This window comes from Malaya genurostris, chromosome 2, assembly GCF_030247185.1.
Source record: "Malaya genurostris strain Urasoe2022 chromosome 2, Malgen_1.1, whole genome shotgun sequence".
Taxonomy (NCBI): Eukaryota; Metazoa; Arthropoda; class Insecta; order Diptera; family Culicidae; genus Malaya; species Malaya genurostris.
The window spans coordinates 222,671,512-222,687,537 of NC_080571.1; the positions used below are offsets into that span (position 1 = coordinate 222,671,512).

The window sequence follows — 16,026 nt, forward strand, 5'->3', positions numbered from 1 at the left end:
TACTTTACGTGCGTGTAGCTGGGATTTTCGAGATGCACGAGGAAAATTTGCCTTGCTTCGATGCAACTTCAACTACTGAGAAGCAAATATTAAAATAAACAGTAGAAGCATGATGCTTGTTGAGGTCGTTTGCTCTATCTTGAATCAACATGTTATTTTAGTTTTGTAGAGTTAGAAGGATAACTAGCCTTTTCATAATTTTTCTCTATTTTACATTTGAAACTCAAGTTAACTGCTAAAAAGCTAAATGTGTCATGCATCGAAAATTTTGAATTTGTCACCGTGGTGGGCAGTAGAATGAATTATATATCCAAAATGGGAACTCGACCAAAAAAGTTTGGGAAACACTGCTGTAAACTTTGCGTCTACTTAGCGGTTTAAATTGAACTGATGAGCAGAAGAATCCCACAGTAATTTCCATGACTCTGACTCCGAGTAAAACGAACACGTGGTACCCGAGTAAACAAACACGTGGTACCCTAAACAACAACTCATAAAAAAAGAAAAAATAAACAAGCTCGCATGGGTGTCGTGGTGCGACCCGAGAAAATTTTCAGAGCGAAACTACGCGATTTTAGTCCGATCTAGAGCGACCCCAGGTTGCTAAAACAAACATCTCGAAAGTTGTTTGGGCGACTCTGGGTCAGCTCTCGGGCTGCTCTGATCAATAAACGAAAACGGTATTACATTCACAATTCAAAGCATGTAAAGATAAGTCATCTCATTAACTTTACAGTTAATTCAGATGAAGCTTACATCGAAAAAGACACTAATCTTTTTTTACATGTTAGTAGATGTGATATTGTTTCAACACCGAAGAAATTATGGCATGTTTGAATTTCCGTCAAGCGTAAAGTTCATTTTTTCTAAGAGTTTACAATATAGCTCAGCACGTGTATCGTAGCATGGTTAATTGATTTCGTGCGTCTTTATGACGAAGGAGAAAGTGGTAATCTTACTGCATGCACGATGGCTTGTTGAACTTATTATTTTATAAAATCTTTTATTTATCGTCCAGTCTTACACAATTGTGTAAGCGACCTCATGTGTTACTGTGTGAGCGAACTCACGTTATATCTCCGTTGTAAAGTCATGCTGTTACTAAGAAAACATTTGCTGTGGAGTGAAGACGTCTTGAACAAAATAAAGTACGCGGTCTTATACTGTTGCGAGCTGGAAGAAGTTGTTTTCGTTGTTAGCCGATTGTTATTGAGTTCTAGTTTTCATATTTCTTTTATTTCTATTTACTACCAAACATTTATTCCGAGATAATTTTTTGTGCTTGATTTGATAAAGAGTAAAAGTCGTGTTTGAAAATCATGGAAATTCACAGACTTGCGATTGTGTCAGTGTTGGTTTACTTGGTTCTAATTTTGTGTTATATTTTGCAAAAGAATGGTTTCCTTGCCAGACTTGGTCTAAAACTAAATACCAGTTTTAGTGAAGTCTATTTGGACCATAACAAGTAAAAAGTGATTCTAAATGCTGATATTATTATTTATACAGAATTTATTCCCCTTAGTAATCCACCGTCAACGAACAACGAAACTGAGATAAATATTGCATTAGTTGTTTGTGGAGATAGATATAATGAAAGCATGAATATGATTAAATCAGCAATCATATTCAATCAAAATCAATATCCTTTGAAGTTTATTGTGATCGCTGAAGAGCAATTGAAACAAAATTTTGTAGCAGATTTAACCGATTGGCAAGAAAATAACACGAATATCTTCAAGTTTGAATTACATTCCCCTGCTTTCCCTTCTGAACACGAAAACCAGTGGAAGGCGCTTTTCAAACCATGTTCTGTACAAAGGTTGTTTTTCCCGGTAAAATATACTGCCCTTCAATTTTCCTCACAAAAATTCATATATTTTTCTTACTTAAATTTCAGTCTTTGCTGGCAAACATCGATTCAGTATTGTATGTAGACACAGATATTATTTTTCTTTCGCCGGTTCACGAGTTATGGTCCAAGTTTCATAAATTCAACTCTTCGCAGTTTGCCGGATTGGCACCGGAACAGGAATATAGAGAAGCTGGTTGGTACAATCGGTTTGCTCAACACCCGTATTACGGAGAGTTGGGTGCTAACACGGGAACAATGCTGATGAATCTGACTCGTATGCGAGATTTCAAATTTGAAGAGCAAATTATGCTTATCTATAAAAAATATCAATCAAAAATAGTGTTTGGAGATCAAGATATCCTAAACATACTGTTCCATGACAACCCAGATCGATTGTATGTGTTTCCATGTGAGTGGAATTACCGACCAGACCATTGCATGTTCAAGGACGTATGCGAGGCACCGGATGGAATCAAAATTATCCACGGGAATAGAGGTTATTTCCACACCCAAGAACAGCCTATTTTCAGCTTATTCTACAAAGCCGTCGATGAGTATACATTCGGAACTGACATCAATTCGAACTTTTTTCAAAAAATTAACAACTCATTAGTTTTACCGAGTGAATCGCTTTGTGATATGTTGTTGGAAAAATTTTTGCAGGGATCACTGAATTATTTTAAACACAAATAATGTGCGGTACATGTTAAAAATTAGTGAATAGAGTGAAGTGTAAAGAATGAAGCAGCATACCGCATTTTAGACAACAAATGATGCAAGCTTATGTGCGAAAATCCACAAACTGTAGAACCACCTGTCTCGCTTTGTGGAACATAAATCTCTCTCAACCATAACTACACACTAGAGATGGTCGGGTATAGAAATTCTTATACCCGAACCCGACCCGTACCCGAGTGATCAGCAAAAAAATTTACCCGTACCCGACCCGTACCCGATTAAAAATTGAAAAAATTACCCGTACCCGACCCGTACCCGATCAATAATAAAAAAAAATTACCCGTACCCGACCCGTACCCGAAAAAAAATAAAAAATTTTACCCGTACCCGACCCGTACCCGATTAAAAATTACCCGTACCCGTACCCGACCCGAATGAGTAGTAAAAATTTTACCAAAATTCAGTATGGGAAAAATAAAGTGTTTTAGATATCGAGCCGTATCAGGCTCTAGTTGGTAAGAAAAATACATTATAATGCTTGTTTACTTTTAAACATATAAATACACTGTGAAGCATGAATAATGTAATGTAACTTTTTTTAAACATGCAAAAAAAAAAAACAAACGGTTCATCCGAATTCAAAATTTATTTTTTCATATTAAAGTACAATCCTTCCGGGTAAATGTGGAATATAATTTCATTCAAATGGTTGCCTCGGCTGGCCTTGCAGTACGCCATACGGTCGGTCCAGCTTTTTAATACATTTTCGATTGTATGCAGCTTTATTTCAGCTATGGATGTACGAATGTTATCCTTCAAGGCTTGAATTGTCTCTGGCTTGTCCACATAACACTTATCTTTGACAGCCGCTCAAAGATAATAGTCTAACGGTGTCAAATCACAGCTCCGTGGCGGCCAAACGACATCCGAATTTCGACTGATAATTCGATCTTCAAAGACTGTGCACAGATGATCGATCGTAGCGTTGGCTGTGTGGCACGGAGCGCCGTCTTGTTGGAACCAAAAGGTGTCCAAGTCTTCCTCTTCAAGTAACGGGAAGAACCAATCGCTAATGATGACGCGGTACCGCTCGCCATTGACCGTGGTGGCGGCTCCTGCCTCATTTTCTAAGAAAAATGGCCCAATGATGCCGCCAGACAAAAATCCGCAGCAAACCGTCACTCTCTGAGATCGGCTTCTCCATGATGACGTGCGGATTTTCCGTCCCCAGATGCGACAATTTTGCTTATTAACATACCCGCCGAGATGAAAATGTGCCTCTTTCGAGAAGATGATTTTTTTGCACACATTCCGCAACATTACCATGATTTTGAAAGTAAAACTGCACTATTTTCACGCGATCCTCAAGCGTATACACAACCATTTTCGTTCAGCGGAAGGATACAACTAAGTTTCTGTCAAATCAGAAGTGACATTGAGGTTACCAATGTCGAAATAACCGCTAGTTCAAAAATAAATGTTAGATGGCGGACCCTGTAGATTTTCAATGTCTTTGGTACTTTATACTTATTTACAAATGTCAACAAAAGGGAGTAATATCAACTCAAATTTTTCTAGAAGCATATTTACCCAAAATGTCGTAATACCCGTTGTATTCAATTTTGGGTAGGTATGGTTTTTACGAAACAGTGCGACTTTTGATCCAATTCTTTAGAACCACAAGTAAGCGTGCTCATTATCTTGACACACAAATAAAAATTCACATTCGAATCACTTGAAAAATCACGTAAAATAGTTCCAAATGTCAAATTGAATATTATACGTGGCGAAAATGAATATTATGCGAACATCCCCTAAAATGAATAGTGTGTTATCAGTTCGTTTAAGTGAATTGACCAAAGAATCAAACAATGTACGTGTATTCCCGGTGTGAAAAATTCAATTTTGAACATGGTGAACAGTGAGTCCTTCAAGTGTAAGTAGTTTGACCATTCGTAGGAAATTTTTTTGGTTACAATTTTTTACTACAAAGCAAATTGATTTTGATTTAAATTAATCTGTCAACTATGCCCGTTTTGTAAGCCTCACAAACCCACACCCACGATGTTATCGGTAGCTGGTGGTTTTTACAGCCATTGAACCGGTGGAACCCTTAACGAGTGAACACGGTGAAAATTTGAGTATTTCGCGAGAAAAGATTTTCATCCTTACTTTTGCGACTCCACGTTGTCACGCATCGAGATTTTCACTTGTAGTTCAGTGAAAAGAAACGAAAATTAACTAGCAATATAGCCCAACTTGCTGCGCCATCAATCGGTGTCATTTCAAGTGAGGTGACACCACCCAGAAGTGCAGAATAAGAAGAACTTCTATGCAGATTTTCTGAAATAAATGTTCATGTTTTTATGGTAAGAATCATAATGATTTTTATGAAACTTTTGAAAATCTCCAACCAATATTTAAAATAACAGTTTTCTGGTATCTGAATGTGATATGAGTACTACACTACATTTTATATACTGCCCATACTTGCATATCAGTCCCATATGGGAAATCGGCATGTTGAGAAAAAGACGATCAAAAGTTTATTTCCGAATTTTTTTATTTATAGTGCTCCCTAATGCTGGTCCCGGGTTGGCGGTTCAAAGCATAGGACGCTGGTCTTACAAGCCAGCTGTCGTATGTTCGAGCCTCGACCTGGAAGGATTCTTAGTGTCAGTAGGATTCATAGTACTAGCCATGCAATGATTCTGTACGCTAAGAATCGGCTGCGAAGTCTGTTGAAACAGAAAGGCCAAATTCCACGAAAGGAATGTAATGCCAAGACTTTGCTTTGCTCTCTAATGCTAAATCTTGGTATTAATACATGAAATATCCGTAATACACCTTTGCTGTTCCAATATTGCAACAAATGAAATTATTGAAATTTTGCACTGAATGGGACTGATATGCGGGTACTTTAGCATATGGGACACAGAAATGAGTTGATATTTTTTTATATTTTACTGAACAAACCCTCAACTTTCATTGCAATTTCTGATAGTATATTGAGGAAAGACTCCATTCCTCAAGCTAACTCAAAATTGGCGAAAATCGATATGAGACTGATATGCGAGTATGGGCAGTATATGAATCAAATAATTTTTACTGGATTGTGCATTAAACAGCTTTAAAATGGTAGTCCATTAAAACCTACGTGAAAAGTAGATTCCGACCGCAACATCATAGAGCTAAGGCAGTGTGTCTTATTAAATATGTTATAAACAAAGTAGGGCGGAAAATATTCACATTACTTTTCACGTAACTATGATCTTTTTTTTAAATGAAGAAAAAAATGTTTTTTTTTCTGGAAAAATATGCCAGTTGACAGGTCTGGTCCTAGGCGCGAATGTCAAAACCCCTTGATTCAAATTGATTATTTTTCGGAAGAACTGTTTTGCAATGAAAAAATCTCGTCAACGTGTAAACATATTTCTGTGAAGTACAAATGGTCGGGTAATCGATCCGAAAAAAAAATTTACCCGTACCCGACCCGTACCCGAGTGAGCGGTAAATTTTTTTACCCGTACCCGACCCGTACCCGAGTGAGCAGTAAAATTTTTTACCCGTACCCGACCCGTACCCGATTGAAAATAAAAATTTTCACCCGTACCCGACCAAAAACCCGTCGGGTACGGGTACGGGTCGGGTTTCGGGTAAAATACCCGATACCCGACCATCTCTACTACACACCTAGAAAAAATAGTGTAAATTTACGCCTTCTGAGACCGACATATTCGAGCATCAAAAATGACTCAATTTCACAGGTAATCGAATACAAGTACATTGTTTGATGTTTGGTCAATTCACGTAAACGAACTCATGATACTCTACTCATTTTAGGGGTTGTTCGAATAACATTCATTTTCGTCACGTATAATATTCAATTTGACATTTGGAACCATTTTACGTGATATATCAAGTGATTCAAATGTGAATTTTTATTCGTGTCAAGATAATGAGCATGCTTACTTGTGGTTCTAAAGAATTGGATCCAAAGTCGCACTGTTTCGTAAAAAAACATACGTACCCAAAATTGAATACAACGGGTATTACGACATTTTGGGTAAATATGCTTCTCGAAAAATTTGAGTAGATATTACTCCCTTTGGTTGACATTTGTTAATGAGTATAAAGTACCAAAGACATTGGAAATCTATTCATGCTTCACAGTGTATTTATATGTTTAAATGTAAACAAGCATTTTAATGTATCTTACTTACCAACTAGAGCCTGATACGGCTCGCTATCAAAAACACTTTTTTTCCCATCCTGAATTTCGGTAAAATTTTTACTACTCATTCGGGTACAGGTAACTTTTAATCGAGTACGGGTAATTTTTTTAAAATTTTTTATCGGGTTTTTTATTTTTTTTAATTATTGATCGGGTACGGGTAATTTTTTTAAATTTTTGATCGGGTACGGATAAATTTTTTTGCTGATCACTCGGGTACGGGTCGGGTTCGGGTATAAGAATTTCTATACCCGACCATCTCTAGTGTACAGATAGTAAATAGTTCGCGTAGTACAATATAGGTGGAACTAGTGCATCACGAACAATTATTTTTATAAGAATTTACTCATACTGTCATGTCTGTTAGTCTGTGGTATGAGTCCACCAAACAGATAAGGGATACCAATACCAGCCACAACAAGAACAATCATATTTCGTTACAATATACCTTACCTTTGGACAAGGACTTACTAGCAGCTGCACGGGTTCAATTCTCTGGGCATCCAGGTGCAGATATTACCTCAAAATCCATAAATTTTCAAAAAGGTGAAACAATCAACCCTTACAATGGAACAAGAAGTATTCAAAACAACACTTCTCCGGTCTACACATATACGATGACTTTAACCAACCAAACGCTGACTCAGGCCCGTGCGCAGGAATCATCCATGGGGGGGGGGGGGGGGGTTTGAAGGGGAGAGGGGGGTGTCCAAAAATGTAAAACGAATTCTGACAGGATCGTGCGCGGGGGGGGGGGGGGGTGGGTTTTCAAATTATGTCAGTTTATAAATTAATAAAAAATTTATAAAAAAATATGAATTGTCAAGTTATTTGCACTTTAATATAATAAGTACTCCATTGTTCATGAAACTTAATTTTAAAAAAATTCTTCATGGGGGGGGTTAAAACCCCCAAAACCCCCCCCCTGCGCACGGGCCTGCGCTGACTTCATCACCGATGAATAAAGTGAATCAATTATGCTCCCAATTGCAGGAGAAAATGAAAAACAAAAATTTATGTTCGACAAAATTTCTTTGTTCGGCTTGAATCAAATAAATTCGGTGAAAAACAAAAAAAATCATATCTTCTTTCCACAAACTGTACCAAAGACTTCTGTGTGAACGCCTCACCAAATCTACTCTGGAAAAATGAAGCATTTCACACAGCAATTGAATACTGCATCTTTATGCATAACATGTCTCTCTCTAACGAAATAGAATATGAGAAAGTGCCGGAATTCCACAAAACAAATTTTGATGAAGCAAAACGTAGATTAAGTACATTAAATTGGCAAAATATATTGAGTATAGAAGAAAAAGTCAACGAAGAAGTGAAAATCTGAACCAATTGAACCCGTAATTGAAAATATGAAAAGTAGAAACCAGAAAGCACATAAGACTTATAGAAAAGTTAAAAGTGTTATCAATCTACAAAACTATCTCGACATTTGCAATGACGTGAAAAAAGCAATCTACTCGGCACTCGAAAAATATAATCTTAAAATTGGAAGCAAAATCAAAAATCGAAAAATATAATCTTAAAATTGGAAGCAAAATCAAAGTGCATCCAAAAAATTTCTTTAGCTGTGTTAAAACCAAACTGAAAAATAACAACATTTCTTCTCAAATGAACCTAGACGGAACCACTGGAAATAATAGCACTGACATTTGCAATTTATTTACTAGGTTTACCTTTTTTTATAAATATAAAAAATAGGTATAGAATCCGCTCAAACTTTAGAAAAATTTTCCGAGGCCCGAAGGGCCGAATGTCATATACCAATCGATTCAGCTTTCCGTGTGTGTGTGTGTGTGTGTGTGTGTGTGTGTGTGTGTGTGTGTGTGTGTGTGTGTGTGTGTGTGTGTGTGTGTGTGTGTGTGTGTGTGTGTGTGTGTGTGTGTGTGTGTGTGTGTGTGTGTATGTGTGTGTTTGTGTGTTTGTGTATGTGTGTGTGTTTGTGTGTGTGTGTGTGTGTGTGTGTGTGTGTGTGTGTGTGTGTGTGTGTGTGTGTGTGCGTGTGTGTATGTGTGTTGTCAACTAAGAGGTCGAGATCTCAGAGATGGCTAGATCGATTTTGATCAAATTAGTCGCAAATGAAAGGTCTCTCCGTCACCCTGAACGCTATTGAATGGTTTTGAGATCGGATGTTTACTTTTTGAGTTATATGAAGTATAAAGTACATCATGATATTTTGGAAACATAATCGTTCGAATATGCCATATGCAAACCAGAAGATGGCAGAATTTTCGAGTTGAAAGCAATTCCATAATTATATTGATTTAAACTACTTACAGCAAATGCAAACATAACAGCCATATACCATTCGAATCAGTTCGTTGAGATTAGCAAATGCGTGTGTGACAAATAATTTCACTCAATTTTTTACGGAGATGACTCAACCGTTTTCTTCAAACTCAGATTCATATGAAAAGTCGTATGCTTCCGAATAAGGTTCCTGAATTATTTTTGGTTCCGACCTCTGGTTCCGGAACTACAGAATGATATGTGAAACGAAATTGAAACTGTGTAACTCATTTTTCTCGTAGATGGCTGAACCGGTCTAAGATTCAAATGAAATCTAAGGGCATATATTCAGGAGTGTTCTAGTTCTAGATGCATAATTTATGTCAGTTTTAAAATTTAAATCTAGAAATTATAACAAAATAAACTGGCAGCCCCAACAGCGTTTTATCTGTGTTTCAAATATAGAAAAAATAGAACGGCAATGTATACCAGTTTTAAATTTGACAGTAGAACTGGTCGAATAAATAAAACTAAAACGGTTTTCTGGGGATACGTTTGTTTCAGTTTCATTTACATTATGACCCATATGAATCTTGCAGCTGCTGTATTTGCTCTAAGAATCATCTAAGATTCAAATGAAAAGTTTTTGGATTCTATAAAACATCTTGTTTTTCAGTCAGATCCAACTTCCGGTTTCGGAGATACAGGGTGATTAGTATAAAAATGTCTATTTCACATAAATTAATCAGGTTTATCGGGTTAGCAGATTTGGATAGTCGATAACCAAATAAACTTATTTCATTTTTGGTTGTATTCAGTTTTCGTTTCGGAAGGCACCCAAAAATTTAATTCGCACTACGATTCCTCAAAGATGTCTACATTGATTTTCGAACATTTTGAAACAAATGTAAACTATACAGCTATTCAGGTGAATTTGTCTGACTTCGGCTACACCGAATTTAGAATTCCGGTTCCAGTATCGAATCGTTTCTCAAAGCTCAATCGTTTTCTAAAAAAAAAGCCAAATCGAATTTCAGAAACAAAAGTTCAAATTAAAATAAATCCAATTTTATCCAATTCTGACTACTGATTCTGCAATTGTAGGAAAATGAATTTTTTAAATTCAAAGCGATATAGAAGATGACAATCTCGAAAAGCTTCAAAGTTGGACTCAAAAATATTGCAATTTATTCGTCATATTGCCATACGAATCGGTTTGGGTTATGGTGGTTCCTGAATACCGGCTCTGGAAGTACCTTAAGTTACCCTAAACTCTAAAGTGGAAATTACTTCGACATAACATGGAATGTTTAATCGATTGTTACACTTTTAGATTCAAATTCGATCCGATTTGCAGTGTCGAATTTACAGAGTAATGAGTGATTAAAATCTCAACTTGCCACTAAAAACGACGGACATTAGAATAATGTCATGAAAACTGAAACAAAGGAGAATATTCATGCAAAAAACACATGCGGATTGATAAAAAAAAGGTATCATCTCACTGCTAGGTATATTAAGCACGTTTTTATACAAATTATTATTTGAATTTTTGATTTGATTCAATAAAACTTTGAAATTTGAATCCATACCTCAATATATTTGAATCTAATACACATTGCCACACTAAATTTGATTCAAAAAGAGTTTTTTTTATTCAAATTTTGTTTAAAAAAAAAATTATTTTATTCAAACAATTTTTTGAAGTTGACTTAGGCTGTGAACCATTTCGCGGTTAATTTTAACTTTTGGTTAAAATCTGACAATTGAGTGGTTATTTTGTGTCGAGTAGTTAAATTTAACTAAAACTGCGGCCCATTTCACAGTTTGACGGATGCAAAGTTATTTGCGTTTATTTTGCACTGGAAATAATTTTGACTAAAGAATTGATATTAGAATTTTCTTTGCAAGATTTTTTTCAGTGTCGGAAAATAACCATCGATCTGTCAAAAATAACCATGCTTTCGAGCAGGGTTATTTTTGACAACATCAAAATAACCACTGGAGTGCAGAGATGCCAGGTCTGCAGATTTGTCTGTAAATCTGCAGATTTGGGGTATAGTGTTGCAGACATTTTTTGTTGTGCAGACTTTTACAGACTTTTGAAATTCTCGCAGACTTTTGCAGACTTTTGAAATTCTCGCTGACTTTCGTCTATATTTACAGACTTTTGAAATTTCCGCGAACTTTTTTTTTGCTCGCCAAGTCAGTTTTGCGTGCCAATTGCTGCCAAGTCAGTTTTGCGAGAAATTGTATTTGTAATTTTTACCTGGCATCTCTGCTCGAGTGTCAGATTTCAACCAAGAGTTAACATTATCCGCGAAATGGTTCACAGCCTTAATGACTTAATATATTAGAGTCTAATGTGTTCTATTCATCTGCGGGTACAAAATATTCATGTAGAATGAAAAATAGTAATCTAATATATCCATTTTTCTAACCATATATGTTACGAAGATTTATGTAATAAAGCTCGTTCCAGAATTCTGAAATTGAATTCATGAATACGATTTCCGAACTTAAATAAAGCCACTTAATTTTAAAATCCCTTCCGAATCTTATTCCAAATCATTTAACTGGGAATCGAAGTTATTAATCGATTATTAGATCGACAATGCGTCATCAATTCGGGCAAACAGTCGACATAAGATGACATAACTGGCAAAACAATATTATGTGGCATGTCATAGTAATTAGTTTCCATCGTTTCCATACATGTTCTCTGTGATTATCTCAGTAAATTAGCGGTTTTTACTACTCGACTTTATAATCTCAATTTTTGCAAAACAATCCATTAGATTTGAGTTGTAATATTTAATATACAGAAGAATTTTGTATGTCGAGCCATACAACGATACCAGTGTGCAATTATGGTGAGCTTGGGACAGAACCTGTTTTTGCATTTTGTTTTTGCTTTTCCGGTTCCACTATCAAGTATTTGTTTTAGGATGGTAAAGATATAGTTCGGAGCTAATAAAATGCCCTACTGAATGCAGCAGCCTTTCAACATCGAAAGTAAACCATGAAAGTTCATAGATGTTTGGTGGTGCTAGTGCTGACTTCTTTTTTTCTTATCTGGTATTACATCTTGCGAGTGAATAATGGAATTTTTAATGGGCTTAATCTGGGATCGAATATCAGCTTCAGCAGTGTCGGCATGGCACGTAAAAGGTACTTTTTGTTGAGATTGATGTACGTAAGATATCTATTTATTCTCTGATTAGCATTGTTCCATCGATGGTCAACGGAACAGAGATAGCGATTGTGGTGGTGGCTTGCGGAGAACGACACAATGAAGCAATGAATATGATCAAATCTGCAATTATGTTCAACCGAAACCAGTCTCCTCTAAAATTTATTGTTGTGGCCGAAGATCAGTTGAAGCAAAATTTTGTAGAAAAACTAACCGATTGGCAAGAAACTAACGACAACATTTTTACTTTCGAGATACATTCTCTTACATTTCCGGCTGCGAACAAAGACGAATGGAAAAAGTTATTTAAGCCATGCGCTGCACAAAGATTGTTCTTACCGGTATAAGATAATGACTGATAAATAATATTCTAATCTATAATAGTTTCATTTACATTTCAGTCTTTGCTGTTGCATATCGATTCAGTATTATACGTAGATTCGGACACAGTTTTCCTGTCCCCTGCGCAGGAGCTGTGGTCCATGTTCCGACATTTTAATGCCTCGCAATTTGCCGGAATGGCACCGGAACATGAAGACAAGAATGCCGGTTGGTATAATCGGTTTGCGCGACATCCATACTACGGAGACTTGGGTGTTAACTCGGGTGTAATGTTAATGAATCTCACTCGGATGCGAGACTTCAAATGGGAGCAACACATCATGCCCATCTATAAAGAGTTCCGCCTGAAATTAGTATGGGGAGATCAGGATATCATAAACATTCTATTTCACCACCACCCAGATCGATTGTATGTGTTTCCATGTGACTGGAATTACCGCGCCGATCACTGTATGTACATGAGCGTTTGCGATGCACCAGATGGGGTCAAAATAATCCATGGGAATAGAGGCTATTTCCATTCGCCAGTACAGCCGATCTTCAATTTAATCTATACAACGATCGAAGAGTACGCGTTTCGAACAGACATTCATTCCAACTTTATTCGTACGATCGAGGATTCATTAGTGCTGCCGAGTAATTCGAACTGTGATAAGCTGCTGGATAAGTTTTTGCAGGATCCGAGGAAATATTTCAAACAGAACCAGTATGTCGACGATACTTAAAAAGCTGATCAAATTTTTATTTTGGGTAGAACAGTATATCTTGGATTATCAATCAAACAAATCGAATATTGAATACTCGAACAATTAGAAGTAGTGATTTAAACAATGAAACGAACGGACAAATCAGAAAGATTGATTTCTATACTCGTTTACGGAAAACGACAACGTGTTTTTGAAACTCGCCTAAATAATAATTAGTTTAGCCAAAGCTGTTTTCATTATTGTTGTCTGAAACAGCCGAGAGTTATTCTTCATTTGATTTTTTAGTTCTTGATCATTGTTTCGTAAAATATCAGTCAAAAGGTTTCGTAGAATAATTTTAGTCAAAATATAGCAACGTAAGCAACTAATACATCATAGTTATAATGTTTGATTTGTAAATATAAGTTAATTGTTTTAACCAGTTTTTAAGGAAATTGTTTTCATGTTGGGATTTCGTAGAATTCATAGAGCACATCACATTTGTTTACTTTCTGAGCTGAAATAGATTGCCTGCACATAATTGCATGCATTTCGTGATTGACTGAATGAGCAAAAAGGGCATCCTTTTTAAGCATTTTTTAATACAATAATGCATAGAATAAAAACATTGCACAGTGGGATGGATTAAAATTTTGGAAGACAAAAATATTTGCAGCGATGCATTCAGGATAAACGATTAGTGTCAAGGAAGGAATCTTTGGATATAGGAGGTATTAGGGTGACTATTATTGTTATGGTGATCCGAAAATTGACAAGCTAAAGACTGTTCCAGAAAGTGTGGACGAACTTTGATTTCGCTGTAAATAATTCAAATTTTATTCGATATACTGATAATATTAGACTACAACCACAGAATATCATTCTCAACATTTGCTACTTAGCCATTGTAGACCAGCTGGCGCACCTTCTTGCAAACGTTCCTCATTAAATTCCGTGCAGACTTCTTGGCGACAAGTTTTGACACTTTTTTTCCAATCTTTTTCGAACTGTTGTGGCTTCGAATCATGGGCAGAGGTCGTTTTTGTAAACATTCCTTGATGTTTATTTCGCTGTTCATCGAAGCAGTGATGATGAAGGGTTTCGAAATCTTACCGCAGCTACAAATTGCTTGCCAGACCATAGCTTTCTAAACAAATTTTTCGACTTCAATCGATGTCTCGGACTGGTTTAACACTTGCCCTTCTCGCACCGTATAATATTGTGGTCCCGGCAAGGATTTGTAATCGAGTTTCACGTAGGTTTCGTCGTCCATGCAGTTCAAATTTCCAGCAAGAATCGTATTGTACAGCTTTCGAACCCTCGGCCTGATCGATGCTTCTTGTTTCGGACTATGTTTTGGTTGTTTCTGCTTCTTATAGGTTCGAAGATTCAAACGTTCTTTAGCACGAAGAACATTTGACTTCGGAGTGCCCACTTTTCTGGCCACATCCCGAACTGAAACCTCCTTCTTTTGCTAGAACTCCTTCAGTATACGTTTATCCAACTGAGGGTTAGCAGGATCTTTCATTCGACCCGTTTTCGGTTTATCCTCGAAGGTCCGAACTTCCTGAGTGCATTTCGCACGGCTTTTTCACTTACTCCTTCCATTTTTGCTATCTTTCTCAGTGACAGTCCGCGTTCTGTGCACCATTTGTACACAATTTTTCGAGATTGTTCTGGTGAAAGTCCACGCATTTCGAAACATACTAATGAAAACGAATAAACAACTGCACAAGTGGTTAGAGAAGAGTTTAAACAACAGGACACAGCCATAAAACAGATTCTGACCCATTGCGAAATGGCAGCGGTTTTTTGTTGCGTCCATACTTTCTGGGACAGTCTTTATTACCCAATTATTGAAATGGTGTCGTAAAAAATCAACTTTCAGGACCGGTAACAGAAACATCGAAGCACAAACTGCTGTTTTTCACGGAAATAAAAAGGTGATGCAATTTTTCAGACATACCTCGGAATATATAAAATAAGTGAAACCTAAATCAATTGCTTCCATAGAAATGAAGCAAAAATGTCCTGAATATCGATCCTAAATACTGTCAAATCGTTTCATTCAGCAGTATTTGGAATCGAAACAGAATTAGATCAAAGATATCATATTAACAAGATATTCAGCTCTCACATTTCTCGAACAAATCATTGGCAACATCCTTTTTTGAGAGCATGGCGCCCTCAGCCTAGTCCGCATCGAATCTCGTACATAGAAAGAGGGGAGAGAAATGTCAAATTCGTGCGCGCCAAAATAGCAGCACTGTGCACTTGTAAAATTGACATGATATGTTGAATGTGATACCGACGACACGACCAGGCACTCAGAAGAAAAATCAGCATTAAAACTGTTCGCTAACGATTCACCGCCAGTTACCACAAATCTAGCGACCCCTTGTAAATGATAAAAATAATCTTCTCGAGCAACACTGTTTAAGTTGCTATGTACTGGTTACCAAGGAACCCCAAAACAAATAAACATGTTTTGAAAGCGGTGGAATATTAGTGTTAAACTTTGTCCAAATTAAGCAGAAATGCATTTTCGGAATTTAATCGAAACTATGGATAAAACCAACGAACGAGGACAATGATCTACTTCCAGCGATTCATCCGTACACTTCCACTGCTAGCTTTTCTGGGCAGTAAGATTCGGTGTAATATGCCGGTGTCAAAATTGTTTTGTGTCGGTTGATTGCGCAGCAGTGGAGACAGTATTTCTCCTTGTTGGCCACTATTCGAGGATTACTAGTGGAATTCCACAAAGAAATCATTTTACCGTACGTTATGCAGGTAC

General features: G+C 36.7%; 2 protein-coding genes across 2 annotated transcripts; both read left to right on the forward strand.

The window, feature by feature from the left end:
• The first annotated feature begins 1,319 nt into the window (after positions 1 to 1,319).
• Positions 1,320 to 2,880, forward strand: LOC131432603 (glucoside xylosyltransferase 2-like). Its single transcript, XM_058598967.1, has 3 exons — positions 1,320 to 1,465; positions 1,523 to 1,832; positions 1,898 to 2,880. The coding sequence occupies exons 1-3, from the start codon at positions 1,320 to 1,322 to the stop codon at positions 2,543 to 2,545; spliced, it is 1,104 nt and encodes a 367-aa protein (XP_058454950.1). The 3' UTR covers positions 2,546 to 2,880.
• An 8,781-nt stretch (positions 2,881 to 11,661) lies between these two features.
• LOC131427735 (glucoside xylosyltransferase 1-like) lies at positions 11,662 to 13,645 on the forward strand. Its single transcript, XM_058591187.1, has 4 exons — positions 11,662 to 11,881; positions 11,956 to 12,179; positions 12,233 to 12,542; positions 12,603 to 13,645. The coding sequence occupies exons 2-4, from the start codon at positions 12,031 to 12,033 to the stop codon at positions 13,266 to 13,268; spliced, it is 1,125 nt and encodes a 374-aa protein (XP_058447170.1). The 5' UTR covers positions 11,662 to 11,881; positions 11,956 to 12,030; the 3' UTR covers positions 13,269 to 13,645.
• Positions 13,646 to 16,026: the final 2,381 nt, after the last annotated feature.

Excerpts from the sequence above, each read along its gene's own strand:
- LOC131432603 (XM_058598967.1), top strand. The coding sequence starts at position 1,320 with ATGGAAATTCACAGACTTGCGATTGTGTCAGTGTTGGTTTACTTGGTT. Across the intron at positions 1,466-1,522 it reads GTCTATTTGGACCATAACAA|TAATCCACCGTCAACGAACA; the intron begins GTAAAAAGTGAT and ends TATTCCCCTTAG. Across the intron at positions 1,833-1,897 it reads TACAAAGGTTGTTTTTCCCG|TCTTTGCTGGCAAACATCGA; the intron begins GTAAAATATACT and ends CTTAAATTTCAG.
- LOC131427735 (XM_058591187.1), top strand. The coding sequence starts at position 12,031 with ATGAAAGTTCATAGATGTTTGGTGGTGCTAGTGCTGACTTCTTTTTTT. Across the intron at positions 12,180-12,232 it reads GTCGGCATGGCACGTAAAAG|CATTGTTCCATCGATGGTCA; the intron begins GTACTTTTTGTT and ends TTCTCTGATTAG. Across the intron at positions 12,543-12,602 it reads CACAAAGATTGTTCTTACCG|TCTTTGCTGTTGCATATCGA; the intron begins GTATAAGATAAT and ends TTTACATTTCAG.